At 38.6% G+C, this 23,229-nt stretch overlaps 1 protein-coding gene across 2 annotated transcripts in view; it reads left to right on the forward strand.

Annotated features, from left to right (window-relative positions):
* The first annotated feature begins 18,876 nt into the window (after positions 1-18,876).
* LOC124624779 (WD repeat-containing protein 35) overlaps positions 18,877-23,229 on the forward strand; it is a 199,388-nt gene continuing 195,035 nt past the window's right edge. The window contains exons 1-2 of one of the 2 annotated variants that reach the window (XM_047149129.1): positions 18,877-18,990; positions 19,148-19,259. In XM_047149129.1, coding sequence (XP_047005085.1) covers positions 18,967-18,990; positions 19,148-19,259 — 136 coding nt within the window. In that variant the 5' untranslated portion in view covers positions 18,877-18,966. Of the gene's footprint in view, positions 19,043-19,147; positions 19,260-23,229 lie in introns of both variants that reach the window. The other variant, XM_047149130.1, reaches the window with a different exon arrangement.

The raw sequence follows: 23,229 nt of genomic DNA on the forward strand, positions 1-23,229 counted from the left end.
ACGAGGTATACCAACACGAAGTTCTTAAATAGTCAAAGAAATGAAAAATTCATACAGTACAGATATTTTAATATGTCAAACAATCATACATTACATTGCAGCACCATTAACATATTCTATAAACCCTTTCTCATAAAAGGGGTTTTTCCTGATCCTCTCAAACTATCTGAGGTGACTCCAGGGTATCAAATCACATCCTGCAAACTACAGACCAATTTCATTAATGCCAGTACTAGGAAAAGTCTTTGAAGGCATTATGTATCAGCAGATGTATGAGTACCTAGAACTAAATGATATCTTAAGTGCATCACAATTTGATTACAGAAAAGGAAGGTCAGCTATACATGCCATAGAGCTCTTAGTCAGAGACATTTTAGCAGCATTCGAGGACCATGCTCACACAAAAGTAATCTTATGTCATCTGAGCAATGACTTTGACTGTGTTTACTACTCTCTTTTGCTCTCTAAACTCGAGTACTATGGAATACCTATGTGATAAAAGTTTAAAACTTATCAAATCATACCTCAGGAATTCATCTGTCAAAGACACTCAAGGTTCAACACAGATTGTTACAGGGATCTAAATTGGGACCACTTTTCTTCCTTGTACACATAAATGACTTCCCAGGAAATATAGATGTAAAGACGTATATGTATGAAGATGATACAACTTTTTTATCTGTAAACCATGTATTTGATAACCTTGTAAGTGGTATGAAATTGACAAAAGAAAATGCAACATCAAATCTACTATTAAATGAGGAAAAGACCCAGAATATGTGGTTCAGTCTATCAATGACTACAAAAATAGAAGAACAAGAGGCAAAATTTTTAGGCATCATACATGACAACAGTCTAACATGGAACTCTCATGTTGATCTCATAGTGGTTCGGTTGTCAAGAGTTATATATTTATTGAAGAAACTGATGTGCTGTGTGACATTTGAGTATGTAAGGACAGTGTAGTTCGCCTTTTTTCAATCTGTTTTAAGGTAGGGATTAATGCTCTGGGGAAACAGCAGAAAAATAAATGTAATTATGGTGATCCAAAAGAAAGCAATCAGAGTAATGGCTAAGGTAGATAATGGGACACATTGTAAACCATTGTTCATTAAATATAGAATATAAACTGTTATTAATTGATATATTCCTGACAGAAATAAATTACATACTTGCTGAACTACCTAATTTAAGTGTAACAAATCAAAGGCATGACTACCATACAAGAACCTGTACTTCTATGCTGTTTCCACTTAATAAATTAGCTGAAACTAACAATACACATGATTATGTACAACAAATTGTCTAAGAATGCGTCAATCAAGCCTGACAAATTATTTAAAGAAAATGTACATTACTTCTTGTTAACTAATCCATTCTATTCATTAGAAGAATTTTTAGGAATGCCCAATATCAACTTAAATATGTAAAAATTTATTTTGTAAAATTAATAGGTTAAGTGAACTGACAAAGTCAATTGCATGTAATAATGCTGAATGATCAATAAAGAATCTGAATCTGAAGAATAACGCTAAACAAGTTATTAAATGTTTCACTATGCATCCGCAAAAAATTGATGTAATCATCAGGTTCCGGGTGTAACTGATGGTCATATTCTTTTTTATTTTTTCTAAAACTAAAATGGTCTAGTGGCAAAGGATGGGAATCGAGATCCAGAGAGTGCGGGATCAAATCCCGTTCAGACCACAACTATTTCTCTACGATTTTTAATCGAGTATTCACTTCTCACAGCTGTTAGAGTGGCCATGAAAGAAGAATTCTCTTTTGCTCATGCTTGTTCGCTCGTGTGATAACCTGGCTTAAACTATACAAACTTTTTTTGAATAACTTCATATCGACAGTTCGCACATGTTATTCTGATAAAAGTGGCCAACAGAGAAAATAAAACCACAGCAGTGTTTGATGTCACAGGTGACTTCCATCGATGAGGACTTGTAATTTGTTGAGAGATAATGTGTTTTCCAGTACTACATTTTAAAACAATTCCTGTAGGCCATTCCTTATAATAATGTTTGAATGTTGTACATTTGACTATCAGTGAAACAGTTCTTGTTTATTCCCTGTAGTCGTCACAAAAATATGGTGTCTATTGAACGACAAGAACAAACATTTTTCTTGCACCATGCACACCGGAAAAAGGAAAAATTGATGCAGTCAAGGCACTTCGCAGTAACCACTATTTTTATTTAGACAGAGCTGGGATGGAGTCAGAAATGGCCACGGACGTTCTGCATATTGTGCTGCATACCAGGCATACTTGATCAAATTCGTAAAGCATGGTGAAGAAAATTGCTAAGGCACAAATGACTGGAGTTTAAGAACACTGTTCCACTGGTAAACCTGACATGAGAGAGTGGTATTGGAAATTATGTTGTCTGATAATTTCCTGAAAAATACTTTCCACTGTCGAAAAAATTGATTATCGAGAGGTTGAATCGCACTAGTAGTTTCAGGAGAAATACACGTTACTTCTACATATTTTTCGCTGTAATACACAAAAGCAGAGGCGTCGTTATGCCCAGACAATGAATCCAACAAAAGCAATGAATTAGTTTCTGCAACTGGTAGGAATACATTCTGAACTAAATGCTGAAAATTATTATTTCCCATTTTTCCAGATTTTTACAACTTAAAGGTCCATTTTTTTTATTTTTTGCCCTAATTTGTCTTGCGGTTCTTGAAGACAGATATACAGCTGCGGAAACAGTAAACCATTCATACTTATCACTGTTATTATCGTATACGAATGTATCATTGCAGTCATTGACTGGACAACCGAGTCCGTCTTTTTTTCACCCCAAAATGATAAAGTGCGGTGTGCACGTAGTTCTTTCACGAAACCTGACTGATTTGCGTTATAAACAGTAAGTTTCGTCTTTACGTCAGCCATGAATTTTTCTATAGATTGTCTATCACTGGCAGCTGCTCTAAACGTTTACGTGTCGTAAATTTGGTAATTTTGCGACTTCCCATTCTGTGCTATTCCTTGAACCTGCGTAGCCAGGTCGACGAAGCCTTGAAATCAGCAATGTTCATGGCAGATGCAATTCGGAGTCCCAGTCTCGTAGAACTCCATCGGTAATGGTGCATAGCCTCTCACAAGCCGTTCTAAATCTTTCGAACACTTTTTTATTCAGATGGTTTCGGATTTCCGTTTGGCGCATATTTCCTACTTCATATAATACAGTCTTCCATTCGTACAGTTCATGCTCCTATTTTACGAAACGAAAACGCCTTTGCATACTACGTAACTCCAAGTGTTTTTTCTATCCTTCGTTTAACCAATATTTTACTGCCTTTTCTTTGTTACTGAAAGCTGTTGTGGTACGTGTTTTTTCTAGGCTTGGAAGGTATTCTTCTGTTACTTGCACAACTGACGTCACCCAAACCACAATTCATGGAATCGTCACAGTTATTTCCTATTTCATCTAACGTATCCACAATTTCAAACAAGATATGTATCATTCGGATGAATTTTAAGGAAATCAACCAACAAATGGCACATATGTATGTCCTCAGGGGAAGTAGATGATTTTGGCTGGAAACCACGTTCTTCATATTTCATCACTGCTAAATTGAGAACGTTAATTGGATTCTACATTACTGTGAAACGGGAAGAAAAAGAAAGGTACTATTCGCAGGCTTGCCTTACGAAAGCACAATAAATATTAATGGATTTTATCTGTATTGTCAGTACTTGTCAATACTGCAAAAAGCAGCGGATAATTTATAGTAGATGTTACTTGAGTGACTAATTCGAGAGTACTGTAATGTCAGAGAAACTATCGAAGAATGGTAACCTGAAACGTCCTTTATAAATTGTGATCGGGTTGTGTCATGTTTTCTATTTACAAATGTACCACCGACCTCGGCTGTATGTGTGTGTGTGTCCAGTTACTACAGCACCCTTAGGGGAGTACATTCCTACCGCCGGGCGTGCTACTAATTTGGAAATTTTCAGCTACTTTTTTTTAAATACTTGTAGTGCGTGTTAACCTCTAACATCTTGACAGTGCATTTCTTTCGTTGTCTTCCTCCTACGTCAAAAAATTCAGGGTAGATTTCCACATGTCTTATTGGACCATTCCCTTGTTAGTACGTGTACAGACTTGTTTTACATATCTTGTCAGGCAAGACATTATTAAGTTTTACGAAGTTTCTTTGTCCGTTTGAAGAAAGTTGATGTAGTCATCGTGTTCTGAGTGTAATATTTCCTTTAGCGTATTTACATGGGTAAATCTCTCATTTTAAGCTATTCCCTGGGCCACAGTCTATCTTTCTTCTTCTTTAAACACAGTGCCAAAATCAATTCCAGGACTGGCTCATTTGTGGCCATTCTCATTGCTCTCAAAATACACACAAATACGAACAGCGTGTGTTTCGGAGTGAGGTTTAACTGACAAACGCTGTCTGAATGTGGATACATAAAAGCCTTTTTTCCTCAAAGCTATTTGCTCATTTAAGGGGGCCTTCAGAATGGGCGAATTATTAGACTCCATAAAAAAAAAAGAGTCAAGAAAAGCGCTTGTGATAACAACAGACTACAACAGTAATATATACTCCTTTGTGTTTATATTCTCTAGCTTCCACAGGAATAAGGTGAAAATATACATACATTTGTAAGTATTTCTTCATGAATAACCTGCAGCTATGTCTTTGAATCAATGTGATTCGGCTGTTTTTAAGCGTATTTCATGACAATTCATGTGTCTTAGTAATTTAATAACGCATGGAAGGCAAAAACATAACAAATATTTCTTTAACTGACTAGAAAATAATTAAAAACAAACATTAGCTTTCTGATACAGACTTCCATAATTACGATACACGGCAATGTAAAGATCTCCACATACAAGCTGTAACAAGGACACGAAGCCAGAAACATGTATGTAATCAGGGCATCAAACTTATTAATGCACTACCAAAACATATCAAAGAGCTGGAAAACGAGGATAACTTTGGCCGGTATTACACTATCAAATTTCTTTGTCCAATATCTTTGTCAAAGATGTTTGATAGTGTAAAAGGCTTCGACCATAATGTATCTATGGTCGAAGGTAAAAGGGACTTTGTCAAGGACGATGCTCCAGTGCTACAACTGCCAGCGGCTGGGGCATACTGCCCGCGGGTGTAAGAACGCCGTCGCGTGCTTGAAGTGCGCGGCGGCTCACGACACCCGCAGCTGCACGAAGCCTCGTGAGGTAGCCTGCAGCTGCGCGAACTGCGGCGGACCACACGCCGCCAACTCGCGTAGCTGCGGCTACCTCCGCGAGTCACGCCGTCTACCCGCCGCACCACGCCCTGCGGCGACGTCAAGCGCCTCGACGGCCGTCCTGCCCCCCCCCCCCCCCCGCTCCGGCGAGGGGTGCGAGCCGCGCCGCCTTGAGGCCGCCACCGATGAAGCTATGGCCGGCTTCCAAGCCGCCTTCGCGGCGGAAAAGGCCGCACTGAAGGAGGAGCTCGCAACTGTGCATCGCCAGCTCCAGCAGCTGCGCGATGAGCTGCGGGCTATTAAGAAGAAGCCGCCAGTTCCCGCCGCCCCCCCCCCCCCCCCCCCCCCACGTGAGCCGTCCGGTGGGGGTCGACGCGGCCACGCAAACAATCGCTGCTCCGCCCCTTGCAGCAATGCAGGAGGTGGCGCCCATGGAAACAGAATATGTGACACCAGGGCCGCCCCCCACTGTGGTGGCAGCCGCAAGTAACAGTGCCGCGGCGCCGACCGACCCCTCCCACGACGATGAGTCAACAGTAAAAGAGGGTCTGTGCCTATCACTCCCAGGAGTGCGTAATGTGCAAACCTTCCTTAAGAAGATTGTGATGTCACTCAAAAACGGGTCATACCCCTATTTCGACTATCCATACCCTTTCACTCCGCCCGACATACCTAAGCCTTCCCTCCCGCACCGCCCATACCACTTCGGTCATTTGCGGTGCATCTTCATTCGCGTGCTCACCAGGAAAGAGTTGGCCCTCATCAACTCGTACCCGATCTTTACGCAACGAGACTGGGATATCTTGTTCGATGTCTCGGAACAATGGTTCAAGGCAGAGTGCCGTGCCGGCAGGGTCAAGTATACCTGCGAGGAACTCGAAGTCGAAAGATTTGTCAATGAGCAAAAAGCCCTACTCCAGCAGCTGCAGTAGTTAAACTATGAGGGAAAATTATGCGGAAGAGCGGAACCCATTGTTGAAAATACCGGCCAGCTACTTACGCCATTCCTTTTCCATTCTCTGACTGTCCCTCACACTATTCTTTAATCTTTCTCCATTTAAAAAAAAAAAAAAAAAAAAAAAAAACCAGCACAAAGTCAAGCAATCGTCCAACCGCCATGTCATTCCACACCAAACTTCAAGTAAGAAGGAGAAGCGTCTTAGTTACGCTAGAACTTCGCCAACTGCAGAGGGTACAATCCCTCAGTCTTGTGCGTCTGTGTCGTCCAATATTTGATCAAATCTAGGGCCTTGTTGTATATTTGATCAAAGAAACCGCTTGTCTTCTGTTCACTGCAATGTGACATGTTACCACATGGAGCGCTAGCATCACTGCAGCGTTCTGTCGTCTGTAGTGGTTTTATAATCATTGCCGGTAAATACAATTGGTGTGTGCCGACAACTACAAAATTAATAGAGATGTCTGAAGCTGATGAGGCGCTTTACAACGTGAGGCACCCCGAATACAAAAATAGATTAAGACGATTGGAGACCTGACCTAACCTGACCTAACCTAACCTAACATAAGCCTCTCCTGTAGCAAGGAATCGGAGTGTTACAGTGAGCCTGTCTTCTGAATATGTAGTAGTTCTTAAGTGAATATTGTGTTTTGTGATATGAGGATACACTTCATTGAGCATATGCAGAAATGTATGCTCGTCCATTCTTAAGTAATTGATGTACGACTTGACGTCTTCCACTGTAAGCTCACGTAACAAGTTTTGTTGAATGCTTTTATCGTGTCGTCGTAAAACCCACGGCTTCAGCCGGATTAGATTAGTTTTTCGTTCCATAGATCCGTGCTGGGGAGATCCTCGTGGATGTGGAACATGTCGATTTTTTTAAGATGAAATAACAATACTAATTGTATGAATAAATACAATACATCATTTGTTTCTATTAAAAATTTCGCCAATGGAGTAGAAGGAGTTGGCCAGTAGTAAGTCTTGCAGGCTCCTTTTAAACTGATCTTTATTTCTAACTAAATTTTTTATGTTTCCTGACAAATTATTGAAGATGAGTGTTTCTGAGTAGTGGACCCCTTTTTGAACTAAAGTAAGTGCTTTTAAGTCCTTGTGCAGATCATTTTTGTTCCTGGTATTGTTTCAGTTTCAGTTTATTGAGCACCCGTTTTATCATGTCCAATGATATGGGATTTGTCATATGTTACATACAGAAAAAAATATGAATAACAACATATTATGTAAAAACTATCAGTGAATAATCTGAATTAAATATATGGGCAAAACAATTATATCTTACGTGATATAAATCTGTAACAATATAGGACACAAATAGGTTACATATATTCTGTGTATAATGGACAGCAACAAGAAACAATGATTATAACACTCTATATTGACAGATTAATTAATTTTTGTGTGTACATAAAAGAGTCTACCCCACGACACAAGTTTGTATATGCGTAACTTATAAGATAGGTGAAGGCACGCTATCTTTCTGAAGAATTCATATATTCACTAACACTGTAAAAACTATTACTGATTAACATTCTTTTGAGTTCACTTTTAAAACTGCTCAGCTGCTGAATCCTTTTTATTTTTAAGGGAAGAGCACTATAGAGAATTTTTGGGTGGTATATTGCACTCTTGTTGTATTGGGATTTCTTATGCACTTCTCTGTGAAATTCATTACTCTGTCTTGTTGTATAGTCATGGAACTCACTGTTTAAAGAAGAAAACTGGGGATGAGACTTCAGAAAGCATATACTTTCATAGATGTAAATGGATGGAAGAGTCATGATTTTATATTCCTTGAAAATTTCCCTACATCGATCTCTAGGTGCAGCTCCTTTTATGATTCTTATCGCTCGTTTTTGAATAATAAAGGAGCGTTTTGCCTGACTTGAATTGCCCCAAAATATGACACCATATCGCAAAAGACTATGCATAAATGCATAATATGTACACAATACTGTTTGATCACTGCAGCAATTTTTGAGCATTCTAAATACATAGCAACATTTACTTAACTTTTTATTGAGCACATCTATATGCTTGTCCCATTTTAGATGCTCATCTAACCAAATTCCTAAGAATTTTGTATTCGGCGTTTGTAGTATATTCTGTTGGCCTAGCTTCACAGTTATATTGGGCTTCATATTATTTGAAACATGTCTGTAATTCATCCATAAGGTTTTCCCCTCATTCACAAATAAACTGTTGTCCCTGAACCATTTACTTGCTTCAACTGCTGTTGTTTCAATTTTGCTGTTAAGGTCAGTCTCATTCTGAGCTTTAATGAAGAGACTTGTATCATCAGCAAAAAGTACACAATCAGCTTGTGTTAAATAGTTTGGCAAGTCATTTATAAAGATCAAGAACAACAGGGGTCCCGACACCGATCCTTGGGGCACCCCATAACTAACTTCCTTATAACCAGAAAAGTATGACTTTCCATCATGAACTATTTCTACTTTCTGGGATCTGCCAGATAAATATGACTTAAACCATGCATGAGCAGTACCACGGAGTCCATAGCAACTAAGTTTTTCAAGCAGTAGTTTATGATAAATAACGTCAAAAGCCTTTGATAAATCTAAAAAGACCCCACAATTTACTTCATTATTATCAATGGAATTTAGGACAAGATTTAGAAAGTTGTATATAGCTGTTTCAGTTGATCTATTCTTTCGAAAGCCATTTTGTTCATCGACCAATATTCCACTTTTTTTTAGGAAAGTAGAGAGTCTTCCATACATTACTCTTTCTATAATTTTTGAAAAACAAGATAACATTGATAAAGGCCTGTAGTTTTTTACATCATAATGATCCCCATTTTTGTATAATGGTTTTATAATTGATTGTTTCAGCTTTCTAGGGAAAGTGCCAGTACTGAAAGATGCATTAATTATATCTACAAGAAGAGGAGAAATATATTTGCTGTGTTTAATGATTTTGTCTGGAATGCCATCGGTGCCACAGGATAATTTATTTTTTAGTTTGCTGATGGCATTCTCTACCTCATGTACTGTTACAAGATACAAAAACATAGTTTCGGAATTCAATGTGATGTTATGACTGATGTCTGTACTACTTTGGGTTTGTATGAGGTTTTGAACTACACTTGTAAAATGACAGTTGAATATATTGGCAATTTGTAATGGATCATTTATAGTTTTGTCCTCAGTTTTAATAACAATGTTGTTTCTTACTTTGCTTCTTCCTAAGTTACTATTGATCACTTTCCAAACTGATTTCATTTTTTTGTTCCCATTATTTCTACTGATATATGAATCATTATTTAACTTTTTTGCTGCAGTGATTACTTTCTTGTATAATTTCCTATAACACTTAACACGTTGTTTCAAAGCAGGATTTTCCCTTGCTCATTTACTTAACATTCTGAGTTGCTCTCCAGATTTTCTTATGCCCTGTGTTATCCATGTGTTAATTTTGCCTTTTACTTTCAGTTTCTTAAGGGGAAAAGCAATTTCAAAGTTATGTTTGTAATCAGCTAGAAATGACTCAAACTTAATGTCTATACTATCATGTTTATCTAGATCCCAACTTGTATTTTTTAACAAGGAATTAAAAATCCTAATGTTGTCCTCATTAATACATCTCCTGTGGATGTGTTTCTCACTTGGCCTAGAGTTTTTACAGAGTACATTATTTATACTAAGTTTTAGTGCTTTATGATCAGAGAATCCAGTGTCAATCACTTCTTCAACATTGCCTAGTTTATGTAAGTCAAGAAATATTTGGTCTATTATTGTTTCAGAGTTCTTTCCATGTCTAGTGTATTCAAAGATAGTTGGTGCTAAATTATGCGAACAAAAGACATTGGTCAATTTTGTAACATTTAAACAGTTGATTTTGAAGTTGACATTGAAATATCCAAGTACAATAATGCTTTCTGTAGAATGTCTTAACTCACTAAAAAGACTTTCAACACTGTCCAAAAATTCCATAAAATTACCTGATGGGGAATGGTATACACACATAATATTTATTTTAAGGTCTGTTAGTTTGCAAACGCAATATTCAAATACTTTTTCAATGTTTTTAATCTTACTAAACTTGATTTCTTTATATTCAATTCCTTGTCTGACATAAATGCATGTTCCTCCCCCTTTAAAAGTTTCTCTACTGAAGCTACTAACCATTTCATATCCTGTTATTCTGGCAGCAAAAGCTTGATTTTCTTTTAACCAATGTTCACATACACATAAAACTGAAACATCCTTTAGTTCATCGAGCAATAGTACTTCTAATTCTGGAATCTTACTAATTATACCCTGTACATTTTGATACAAAACTACTAATTTTTAATGCTTGGCATCTGTTGCAGTGCTCACCGCATTGGCTGATTGGTGCCTGCCTCCAATAAAAAATCTTTGAGATGGCCTGGTGGTGACACTCTTCTTTTGCTTAAGGGGCGGGTGGTTTTCATTGCTTCTGCTTGGGTAGTTGGTACAGTTGTTGAACCTGTTAGTGATGTAAGTTGATCTGCTTCTACTGAAGATGGTGATAGTAGTACTGGAGAAGATGCTGTAGACTGGGCTACTGGAGGCAGAAGAATAGTGGGCTCACTTTCCTTAGTAGGTACTGTTGTTGAAGCTGCCAGCAGTGTAGGCTGATCTGCTTCTGTTGAAGATGGTGATTGTTGTCCTACACACGATGCTGTAGACTGGGTTACTGGAGGTGGAAGAATAATGTACTCACTTTTCTTGCATCTGCTAGTGAACAAAGGAAGTCTCGGATTTTTTGTCCTAATACAATCTTTCCCCTGTTGTTTAAATGCAGGCCATGTTGGGTATAATGTTCTCTCTCCAGTGAATCTACACTAATGAAATGTGAGTTCTGAAATGCTTTGCATATCTTCTTGAACTGTCTGTTAGCCTTAATAATTTCTTTATTTACAATAGAAGTAGTCATAAGATCGTGTCTATGGGGAATACCAACGACAATTACAGGTGTTCTAGCAAAGCTCAAAATTTCTTTCAAATTGTTAGTGGATTTGTAAAGTTCATTCCTGTAGACATCATTAGCTCCACCTATTATAATCGTACACTGAGTTGAGCTGGGACGATTTCCGACTTTTATGTTTGTTGTGATTTCAGACATGGGTGCCCTCGGTTTTACAATGGCGGTTGCATTTACACGATAATTATCACGTAAGATTTCAGCAAGACCACGTCCGTGGCTGTCAGAATATATACACACATTTGATTCAGAAATTTGCGCATGTAACACTGTATTAATTTGCGCATGTTCCTTTGTGTGGTTTACAGTACCGGTAGGCCTACCTGTTGTTATTTCACTCTGCGTATTTATCGCTGTGTTTACAGCTGTATGAAACATATTTTTACAATGTTTACGACGCACTGCACTAGACATAACATATTCTTCCCCGTACGTGGTTTTACCTGTATTCACACCTGCCTCAGGTGCACTGATACGTACGTTTATTGCTGAGTGAAGCATGTTTTCACACTGTTTACGATGCACTGGATTAGATGTTATCGTCGTTAATACTATCCGAGTTCCTAAGAAGGCTTCTCATCATTTTCTTAAGTAGATTTGTATACTGTTCGCACATTTCCACATCACGCTGTAGAGAACATAATACACTTTCGTCTTGTCCATCGGCAAACATTTTGGCTGCAGTCTGTCGGCCGTTACACGTTGTTACCCCCCACTCACAACTTGGATTATTAAAGTTAGTAACACCAAAACATTCTGTGTGGTACCATTTTTGCAATGTAGAACAAATTTTTATTCCTTTACGTACTATTTCACTACATAATACACACTTTATAGACACTACGCAATTAATTTTCATGGAGCGATTCATTAGTCCTACTACACCAGACGCCATGTTTCAATTCCAGAACTGAGTTGTTTGTTGGAAAAAGAGATATATTATTTACGACAAATTTCATTAAGAAGTAAATGTACTTAGAGGCAGTAGTTAGTATACCCAGTTCTTTGAAGAGGTTTCTGCAGGACGTCCGTGAATTTACTCCACAAATAATACGTATTACACGCTTTTGGACTCTGAAAACTTTTGTTTGACATCAAGATTTACCCCAAAATATTATCCCATATGACATTATGGAATGAAAGTAGGCAAAGCACGCAAGCTTTTTCATTTTTATGTTGCCTATGTCTGCTAACACTCGAATTGCAAATACAGATTTGTTAAGGCCTTTCTGCAGTTCTGTGGTGTGCTCTTCCCAACTGAGTTTATTATCAAGTTGTAATCCCAGGACTATTAAGACTGTCAACCTCGTCTGTATGGTTCCATTTTTTTCCCTCACTTCTTTTCCGCATGTGCACACTAGACTTGGCCACTGTTTCTATGTTTCGATACAGTGTATCGATACGTGGAACTGTTTCAGTGTTTCGGAACGGCTGTGGTTCACTGTTTCGAAACAGTGGTGTTTCATTCCGCCCCTGTCTCGGATATCCGGACCAGATTCGATCTCGAGCCAGACACAGAAACTGTATCGTTGTTTCAAAATAAGGCTGTTTTAGTCCACCTGTGCTTGGAACGGACTGATTGTATCGAAACAGTGATGTTTCATTCCGCTCTGTGTCGGACGAGATTCGGGCTCGGCACAGGTACTGAAACACAACATACCACTTCGTGAAACACTTTCAAGAGTGTCGAAATCGTTTTGACAAGCAATAGCATGAAGCTTAAGATATCCGAAAATAAAGCTTCGTTTCTAGGTGACTGTCCTATTCCGAAATGGCGCAACATCTGCTTTATAAACATTAACCAAACAATAAAACAATGCATACTATTCACATTCAAAATAATAAATATGTGAAAACCATTCAGTTAAATTACACTTTTTTTTATAACATGCGTCTCTCTGTTCAAGTACAGTAATCATATTAAGAGACGCAAGTAAGCCTAGAACATTTTGAATAAAAAAAAGGCGTAGAGTGACAGTTATTATACATATACATAAATTTAATGTAGGTATAATTGCAAGCAATCTGTTTGACATATCACTGATAGTGTAATGGTGAACGGGAAGGCCTGGGAAGCATGGTGAATTTATAGTAACGGTTCGAAACACCTTGAAAGACAAAATTTTTCTGTTATATTTTGTTATTTATTCGAATTATTTGTGAGTCTATAGTCACTGTGGCTATTACCCACAATGATTCCCTTTGTGTGCATGGGAATTAGCAGGATGGGTATATTCCCATACTAGCAGAATGTGGGAATCCCAGTACCATATCCGTTGTTTCTGCAGTTCGCTCCCACCTCCAGTTTCGTTCGTGGCGGTTCTTCTGTCTTCAGCTATGGCTGTCCTCAGCCAATTGAAAAGTATGAAAGTCACACGACACGATAGCAGCGCATTTGCTGCATGAAATACGAAACTGCCAAGACGCCTAAGTGATAGTTTCATACTTTCTGCGATATGATTAGCGCTCTCGCACCTCATTTGTGTTTATGTGGACATACCTATACAGTAGACATTCAAGATGATAAAATGTCTAGGTTTATTAGATTACAAAACACAAACTGTTTCACTGTTTCGAAACAGCGTATCGAAACATTACATTGTACTGTTTCATTTGTTTCGAAACAGTTACATGTTTCAGTTTGCCCATCTCTAGTGCACACAATGCAATTGGGGTATGTACAACTGCTGCGGTTAATGACAAGTTGTTGTCAGCCATCTTGAACTTTGACAAAAAATTTGATGACAGTGTAATACCCCTTCTAGCGCTACCTCAAAGATCTTTGTCAAATATATTGGATGGAATATTGGATCACATCTTTGATCAAATCTTTGACAAAGAAATTTGATAGTGTAAAGGTACGTTTAGACTGGGATACATGTATCGCGACATGTATGAGCGACATGTCAATTTGACATGTCGCGATACATCACCTCATACAAAAATTCACGGAACTTGTATGCGGACCCTCGAGCTCATACATGTCGCGTATACATTTTGTATATCGCTTTTTGGCCATATACGCGACATGTATGAGCGACATTTGAAGAACTCGCGCATGCGCAGTACTATCATTTCCTGTCGTCTTGTCGACTGCCGCTTATTTCGACGATTAGCGCATGCGTAGTACCAGGCTCTTTGGCGGCTGTTTGAGTTTTGAAGGTGCCGACTGTCGTTTCGACGTTAATGTATCTGCATAAAATATCAAAAAGTGCCATATGCAACATTATTCTTCGTGTTTGCGAGGCCATTGTGCAAGTTTTATCCCAAGAAGTGAAAGTAAAAGTTTTATATATATCAGAGTATGTCATACATTAAATAATTTTTTCGTGCATCTGGCACGTATATCAATGTTTTGCTGTTATTCCGGCGGCCTCGCGTGATAATGTTGACAACGGATGCCGACAATCGTGTGTGAGACGTCGGCATTAGCAATCGCGCGACAATGCAAATGTTTTGTCATGAAATCTTCGTTTTACGAGGAATCCCCAGTGGCTAAAAAACGGAGTGTTACTGCCAACTGATCCTCTGGTGGAATCGCTTCCCGAAAGTTTGTGTTGGTTTTGGACACAAGAAGAGCCACAAGTGATAACAAACCGCGGAAATCCTCCATACTCATCCTAACATAATTTCTAAAGTATGGCGTTAATTCGCGAGAAACTCTCTGTGCCACCATCTACGCTTCCTCCGCCTTTTCTTCCTATCATCTTCCAAAAGAGCAAGTGTATCAGCACATAAAAATGTGAAAACTTCCAAATCGTCGTCGGAAGCTATCGCACAGTGATACATATCAACCAGTGTAAACGCACGCTCATACATGTATGAGGTTGATACTTGTCAACTCATACAAGTCGCGATACATGTCGCAAAGTCGTATATACATGTATCTCATACATGTGCCGATACAAATCGCAGTGTAAACGCACCTTAATACCGGCATTTAAAACTGTTATATAGAACCACATGCTTGACAAATGTTATTACAGCATAAAGGCCCGTCCACACGCAATGATCTGTCTGCGCAAATGTCTGCGCACATTACAGAAGAAATATTGAATTTAATTGATGAAAGGAGAAAATATAAAAATGCAGTAAATGAAGCAGGCAAAAAGGAATACAAACGTCTCAAAAATGAGATCGACAGGAAGTGCAAAATAGCTAAGCAGGGATGGCCAGAGGACAAATGTAAGGATGTAGAGGCTTGTCTCACTAGGGGTAAGATAGATACTGCCTACAGACAAATTAAAGAGACCTTTGGAGAGAAGAGAACCACTTGTATGAATATCAAGAGCTCAGATGGCAACCCAGTTCTAAGCAAAGAAGGGAAGGCAGAAAGGTGGAAGGAGTATATAGAGGGCCTATACAAGCGATGTACTTGAGGACAATATTATGGAAATGGAAGAGGATGTAGATGAAGATGAAATGGGAGATACGATACTGCGTGAAGAGTTTGACAGAGCACTGAAAGACCTGAGTCGAAACAAGGCCCCGGGAGTAGACAACATTCCATTAGAACTACTAATGGCCTTGGGAGAGCCAGTCATGACAAAACTCTACCATCTGGTGAGCAAGATGTATGAGACAGGCGAAATACCCACAGACCTCAAGAAGAATATAATAATTCCAATCCCAAAGGAAGCAGGTGTTGACAGATGTGAAAATTACCGAAGTATCAGTTTAATAAGTCACAGCTGCAAAATACTAACGCAAATTCTTTACAGACGAATGGAAAAACTGGTAGAAGCGGACCGCGGGGAAGATCAGTTTGGATTCCGTAGAAATGTTGGAACACGTGAGGCAATACTAACCTTACAACTTATCTTAGAAGAAAGATTAAAAATAGGCAAACCTACGTATCTAGCATTTGTAGACTTAGAGAAAGCTTTTGACAACGTTAACTGGAATACTCTCTTTCAAATTCTGAAGGTGGCAGGCGTAAAATACAGGGAGCGAAAGGCTATTTACAATTTGTACAGAAACCAGATGGCAGTTATAAGAGTCGAGGGGCATGAAAGTGAAGCAGTGGTTGGGAAAGGAGTGAGACAGGGTTGTAGCCTCTCCCCGATGTTATTCAATCTGTATATTGAGCAAGCAGTAAAGGAAACAAAAGAAAAATTCGGAATAGGTATTAAAATCCATGGAGAAGAAATAAAAACTTTGAGGTTCGCCGATGACATTGTAATTCTGTCAGAGACAGCAAAGGACTTGGAAGAGCAGTTGAACGGAATGGACAGTGTCTTGAAAGGAGGATATAAGATGAACATCAACAAAAGCAAAACGAGGATAATGGAATGTAGTCAAATTAAATTGGGTGATGCTGAGGGGATTAGATTAGGAAATGAGACACTTAAAGTAGTAAAGGAGTTTTGCTATTTAGGGAGTAAAATAACTGATGATGGTCGAAGTAGAGAGGATATAAAATGTAGACTGGCAATGGCAAGGAAATCGTTTCTGAAGAAGAGAAATTTGTTAACATCGAGTATATATTTAAGTGTCAGGAAGTCGTTTCTGAAAGTATTTGTATGGAGTGTAGCCATGTATGGAAGTGAAACGTGGACGATAACCAGTTTGGACAAGAAGAGAATAGAAGCTTTCAAAATGTGGTGCTACAGAAGGATGCTGAAGATAAGGTGGGTAGATGACGTAACTAATGAGGAGGTATTGAATAGGATTGGGGAGAAGAGAAGTTTGTGGCACAACTTGACTAAAAGAAGGGATCGGTTGGTAGGACATGTTTTGAGGCATCAAGGGATCACAAATTTAGCATCGGAGGGCAGTGTGGAGGGTAAAAATCGTAGAGGGAGACCAAGAGATGAATACACTAAGCAGATTCAGAAGGATGTAGGTTGCAGTAGGTACTGGGAGATGAAGAAGATTGCACAGGATAGAGTAGCATGGAGAGCTGCATGAAACCAGTCTCAGGACTGAAGACCACAACAACAACAACATCACATCTGCGCAGACAGATCGTTGCGTATGGACAGAAGATTTGCACCAACCTGAGGTGTGTGCAAACCTGGAAGTTGGAGTTGGAGGATTGAGCGAAACCTCTCAAATCTGTGGGTTCAAACCACATCTGCGCAGACAAGTTGGAGCGTGTGTACAGGAGATCGCTGCAAATCTGGCGTGAAACAGCCTAGTGTTTGTATTTGTGCGCACAGGGCATTAAAATGGCTGATACTCGTCAGTGTTCTCGAGAGTTTGTAAGTGAATTCATTGAAATATATAGAAACCACCCATGTTTGTGGAAGATTAAAAGTAAAGAATATAGTGACCGAGACAAAAAGACAGCAGCATACAATGCTCTAATTGAAATATTGCGGGCAGTTGACGCCTCGACAAACAGAGAAACGGTAATTAAAAAAAAAATCGTTGCGAACTGGCGGTATTATTTGCGGGTGGATGTCGAAACTTATAATTATCTCTTAAAGCTTGTAACCCCTCATATTATGAGAAAAAATACTTGTATGAGAAGGGCAATTTCTCCTCATGAACGGCTGGCGGTAACATTAAGATTCCTAGCAACAGCAAGGAGCTACAAGGATTTGGAATTTTCAACTGCAATATCGAAACAAGCGTCGAGTAAAATAATACCCAACACATTTGAAGCTATTTACGCTCTCCTGAAGGATGATCCATGAAGGCAAGTCAAGTAAATTAAGTCTGCCAGCGAACTGTTTACCGAAAAGAGTTATCCAAAGTTCAGAAATCTAGAAGATCTGGTGTAAGAGTAGATCAAGTATACCAGCCAATGTTATGGTATTTTGATCTGCTTGGCTTTCTTAGTGATCAAGAAACGCCAAGACCAAGCAGGAGTACAATTGAAGATGAAATTGGAGTGTCAATGTGCCAGGAAATGGAACATGAAGTAATGTAAAACCAAACCGGTTCGCCCTGCAACTCTCGCACTAAATGTACGTGAGAAAACTGCTTTCGCTTTAGCAGCCACTGTCTACACCATTTTGACCGCTTTCTCTGTTTCCTGCGGTTGGTCTGAATGTTTTTTGCAACACAAGCTGCGAACACAGACCACAACAGAACTTCCTCCATTTCTATATTTCAAAATAACTGAATTAAATTTTTTACGTTTACGGTGAGCGTAGTCGTTTGCCACTGATATTTCTTTTCTACACCGACAGATGGCAGGCGAGTAGTAGATTGGGGTTTGTGTCGTGTGAACACACCACATTTGCAGCGATCATTTGCAAGTACAGACATCTGCGCCGATGCCTGCTCAGACAGATCGTTGCTTTTGGACTGGACTTAAGTGAATATATCTGCGCAACTGTATAACAATATATGTTTAAGTTAATGTGACAAATGAAATTACATCAGTGCATAAGAAATTATGTTATAAAAACACTTATTAGTTGTATATTGTATTAAACTTAAGATAGATTAATATGAATTCAGCACAGATACAAATTTTGTAAAGATATTATATAGTTGTTAAAATGTACCCTGACAAATCCTATATCACAAATGTGATCATTGGGATGATAATAAATAAATAAAATAAATAAATAAATAGACACATGTGGCTGTATGCTTTCTTACCGCTTGGAGCACTGATGTCGCTCCTGCTGTCAAACTGTAACAACTTCCGCACCAATTTATGTCATTTCTGGTCGTTCCCATGGAGGTAAAAATACCTCCATGGTCGTTCCTATATGTATAGCTAGACGATTGTCAGAATGTTATATCTTCATCGTATGTACTTTGCGCGGCGTCAGTTACTTTGTTTATTTTGAATCTGTTTGTCATCCGAAAGAAAATAATAATAAAAATGTTTATTTATTTAAGCAAAAAGGTCATTCCCCTGCTGCAATCTTTTAATATCTCACCCATGATTTCATACCTTTGTAAATGTTATTTTTAGTCAAATATTACGTATTTCCACAACATATTACCTTTTATTGTTCTCATATTTTAGGCGTATGATTAACTTAATATCTAATAACTTTCAGATTGCGATTCCCAACAATACTAAATTAAAATGTCTGGCTTGGAATAAAGAGCAAGGCTACATCGCTTGTGGGGGAGAAGATGGTTTGCTGAAAGTTTTAAAGTTGGAATCAGGTACCTAAGCCTCTTTCTACTTTGAGATGTCGCTTGTTCCGTTTGATTAATTAAGTAATCATTCCTTTACGGACACACCATTAAGTTGTTATAAGCGTTTTTGGCGTCAGCCTGTTATGGCGCTTCGCGCGACGTAGCCGTTTCTTGTGTGAAATAGGTAACTAAAGCTGCTCACAACCCGAGGGTCGTTTTGTACATTACATCAAGAATATGACATTTCGTAATGATGTGGTGGGGGTATGTGGTGCTTTTTCGCATCTAATAATTCGTCCATTGAGTGGGAGTAGTAGTCTATCAGAAATTCCTTTAATTTGTTTTGTTGGGTGGCTATCTGTCAGACTTTTAATGTTAGTTGAAAAATAGCGAAAGATATCTGTTCAACAATATAAATTGCATGGATGTCGTCAAATGTTTGTACAATATTTCTTATTAAAATAAGCATACCCCTTACAGTAGTTTACTTAGTTGTACTTTTCTAATCATATCACAAAAAAATTTTACACAGTGCAATGTATGTGAAAAATAAGTTACAATGAAATTATTTTAAATATTCATTTACAGTGTAGTGGCTATTATTAAGTAAATATTTTTTTAGGATTTGGCTAAAAGTGTGGGGATCATTTGCAACTTTTATTTATTGTGGCTGTCTATTGTAAAATTATATTCCATAGTATAGTACACTATTTTGAGTTTTTGACTTGTTTCTTCTGTTTAGATGTGAACACTGCCTGGATTTGGTTCCATGGTCATGTATTGTGCTGTGTGTGGTGTGCTGTGTGTGGTGTACATATTAATATTTTTTCTTATATGCATGATGTTTTGATAGATGTACTCTCATGGAACTGTCTCAGTTTCTAGCTTTTTGAATAAATCTTTACAGAGTATGGTTACAGCTATTTGTTACTGTCATACAGCTCTTCTCTGTATCTTGAAAATAGTTTATATATTCGCAGCACTTATTCCATAACTGAGGATTGACTGCAGATATCCAAAGTAGTCAATTTTGAGGAATGTAATGCTGCAAACAGGTGCAAGAATTTGCAGGGCATAACATGCTGAGGATAGCTTCTTTGGCAAATTCTCACATGTTCTGTCCATTTCAACTGACAGACTATATTCATCCCCAAGAATGTGGTATCAGTTACACAATGTAGTACATCATTAGTATCATTGTCTTTTTTTATTTAGTCAGTTTGTCTTTTTCACATTTAAAGTTACTTTATTCCTCAATGACCAGTTGTGGATGCCTCTGAATGCTTCATTGGCTTTTTCTGCTAAATGTGTTGAATTTTTGTCTGTAATCCCCATGTTGCTGTCATCATCAAATAGTATTTTTCTCCATACCTGATATTCTGTGGGAAATCAATTGTATATATAAGAAAGAGAATTTGGCCCAATACATTTCCCTGGGGGACACCTGTATTAATATATTTCGGATATGATAAGTGTTTTATTACTAGTCTTTTAGGAACATGTGAGATTTCAACAGTTTGCACACGACTCTCCAAATATGTCTTAAACCAAATCAGGGCCATATGCCTTATTCCTAACATTTCTAATTTGTTTAGCAAAATTCTGTGGTCAGCTGTGTCAAATGCCTTTGATAGATCCAAAAAATGCATGTTGCATTCTTGCCTTCATCTAGTGCTTCTAGCACAATTTTAGTAGGGTCAACGGAGGCGTCTGATCCCACCTATCGGCTTTGACCTGTGACGTAAGGGTGTTGTGGTGTGTAATGCCATGATGGAGCAGACCTTAGTTTATGAGTTGGTTGTGATTGTAGATGTCGTCTTGTAACGGTTGGTGGTGTCCTTTGGTGGTGTGTTTGTGGTCTGAGTGTTATGTGGTGTATTGGGTTCATTTGAGCATCATTGGTTGCAGTGTGAATTAATTTGTATTGCCTGTGACTGAAGAACAGAAATTGGTTTCAGTGAGTTACCAATTAATTTTTTTTTGGTGTGATTGCTTTGTCGATTGGTGTTATTGGTTTGCTGTTTGTCATGTGGTAAGGCATTATATTTATTTTGTGGCTTCTTTTGTTAGATATGGATATGACAATGAAATTTATCAGTTTGTGGTTGCGTGCTGAGAGGGGTGAGGACATGATGTACCTCATAAAATTTTTGCAGATATTTGGACTGCTGGCCGAAATAGTCAAGTGCAGTGTCTGTAAAGAGAATATGTGGTTGGTGAGAATTCTGGCGTCTTGGATCAGGGACTGTCACATGTGGTGGTGCCGAAGGGGTGAAGGGATAACCCTAGGCACTGCATTAAATGCAGTACCTTGTTCAAGAAGTGTAGGTTGGCCATGAGAGAGGTTGTTTTGATTACTTATTATTTTTGTTATAGATCTTCCATCAGTTTTTGTGCACATGAGACTGGTGTGAGTGAGAGGATGGTTTTAGATTGGTTTTCATTTTGTAAGGAAGTGTGTTCAGAATATGTGAAGTATAGGGGTAAGTTGTGTGAGCCGGGGATGGTGGTCAACATAGATGAGTTGCTGTTTGGGAAGAGAGAATATGGGAGAGGTAAGTCTGCAGTTAGTTTATGGGTGTGGGGGGCCGTTATTTCGGGGTGTGGATATGCAGATTGTGTTTCAGGATTTTAAAGGGGCATACGAAGAGGGAATTGGTGGTGTTAATTGAAGAGTATATAGAGGAGGGGAGTATGGTAATATCAGATGCTTTTTCATCTGATAGGGGGCTGGGGAAGAGTTCAAGAATTACGAAAGGGGTGTGTGTACTAATACAATAGAGGGGTTTTGGGGGGCAGTTAAATCAATCATGGGTGGTTGTTTTATGATTATGTTGCAGAGGATCTGTTTTTATGCAGTTGTTTTTGTTTATTTTCTGATTTTTTTATTAGTTGGCGGATTTTTGTTTTTTTTGGGGGGGGGGGGGGCATTGGGGTTGGGTTGGGAGGTTTTTTCTGTTGTTGTTGATGTTGTTGTGTGTGTGTGTGTGTGTGTGTGTGTGTGTGTGTGTGTTTGTTTGTTTGTTTGTTTGTTTGTTTGGGGGGGGGGGGGGGGAGGGGGAGGGGCTGTGTTTGAGGCTGTGGCTGTGTTTAATTGGGGTGGCTGACCTAATGTGTAGCACTGGAATTTTTTCATGCCAAGTAGTCGTTTTTTTGGGTCTATTGTTTGCGAGTTGTGATCTTTTGTGGGGTTTTTCACGTGTTGTTGGTTCGGTGTTATTTATTGCAGGTGTAGGTGTTTGATATTTTGGTATCATCACTTGTGGTAGATTTATGTAACTAAAGAGAATTATTGAATTCCAATTTTTTAGTTGTACGTTCATTTTGGTATCGTGAGCTGTTGTTGACCTATATAGGTCAAGGGAAGTGTCTGATTCCAATGTGTTGTCTGTGTGTTTTGGTATCATCAGTCGTAGTTGACCTATGTAGGTCAATTGTGATTCAGCTACGTAGGTGAAGGGAAGTGGCCGATTCCTGTGGATATTGTGAGTGTAACGGAATGTGGGAATTTCGTGTTGTTTTTATGTCATTGTGTTGTGTGGTTTGGGGCCGTGGTGTGTGTCTTTGTGTTTATATTTAGCTTGTCCCCACCCAAAAACCCCCAATTTCCTCTGCTGATCCCGTTGATTTGATTATATTTTTGGAGGGAGATGTGTTTGTTGTTTTTATATGTATTTTCGTGTTTGTGTAATGACATCATAGGCACCATATTGGAGACGTTGAGAATGCTCGCTTCTGCCATATTGGTGATGTCATGGGTCAAAGCAGACAGGTGGAATTGGATGCTTCTGTAATCCCCTTTTGTAACTAGCGGATTGTGTACTTTTTGTGGGTCTGAAACCAAATTGTTCATTGCATAGAGGGTTGTATTTATTTAAGTACTTTGTTAGTCTGTTTTTCATTATGGTTTATATTGTTTTGGAAATACAAGATGATAAAGAAATTGGTTTGTGGTTGTTTACATTTTCTGGATCACCGTTTTTTAGTATTGGTGTGA

Source organism: Schistocerca americana, chromosome 1, assembly GCF_021461395.2.
Source record: "Schistocerca americana isolate TAMUIC-IGC-003095 chromosome 1, iqSchAmer2.1, whole genome shotgun sequence".
Lineage (NCBI taxonomy): Eukaryota > Metazoa > Arthropoda > Insecta > Orthoptera > Acrididae > Schistocerca > Schistocerca americana.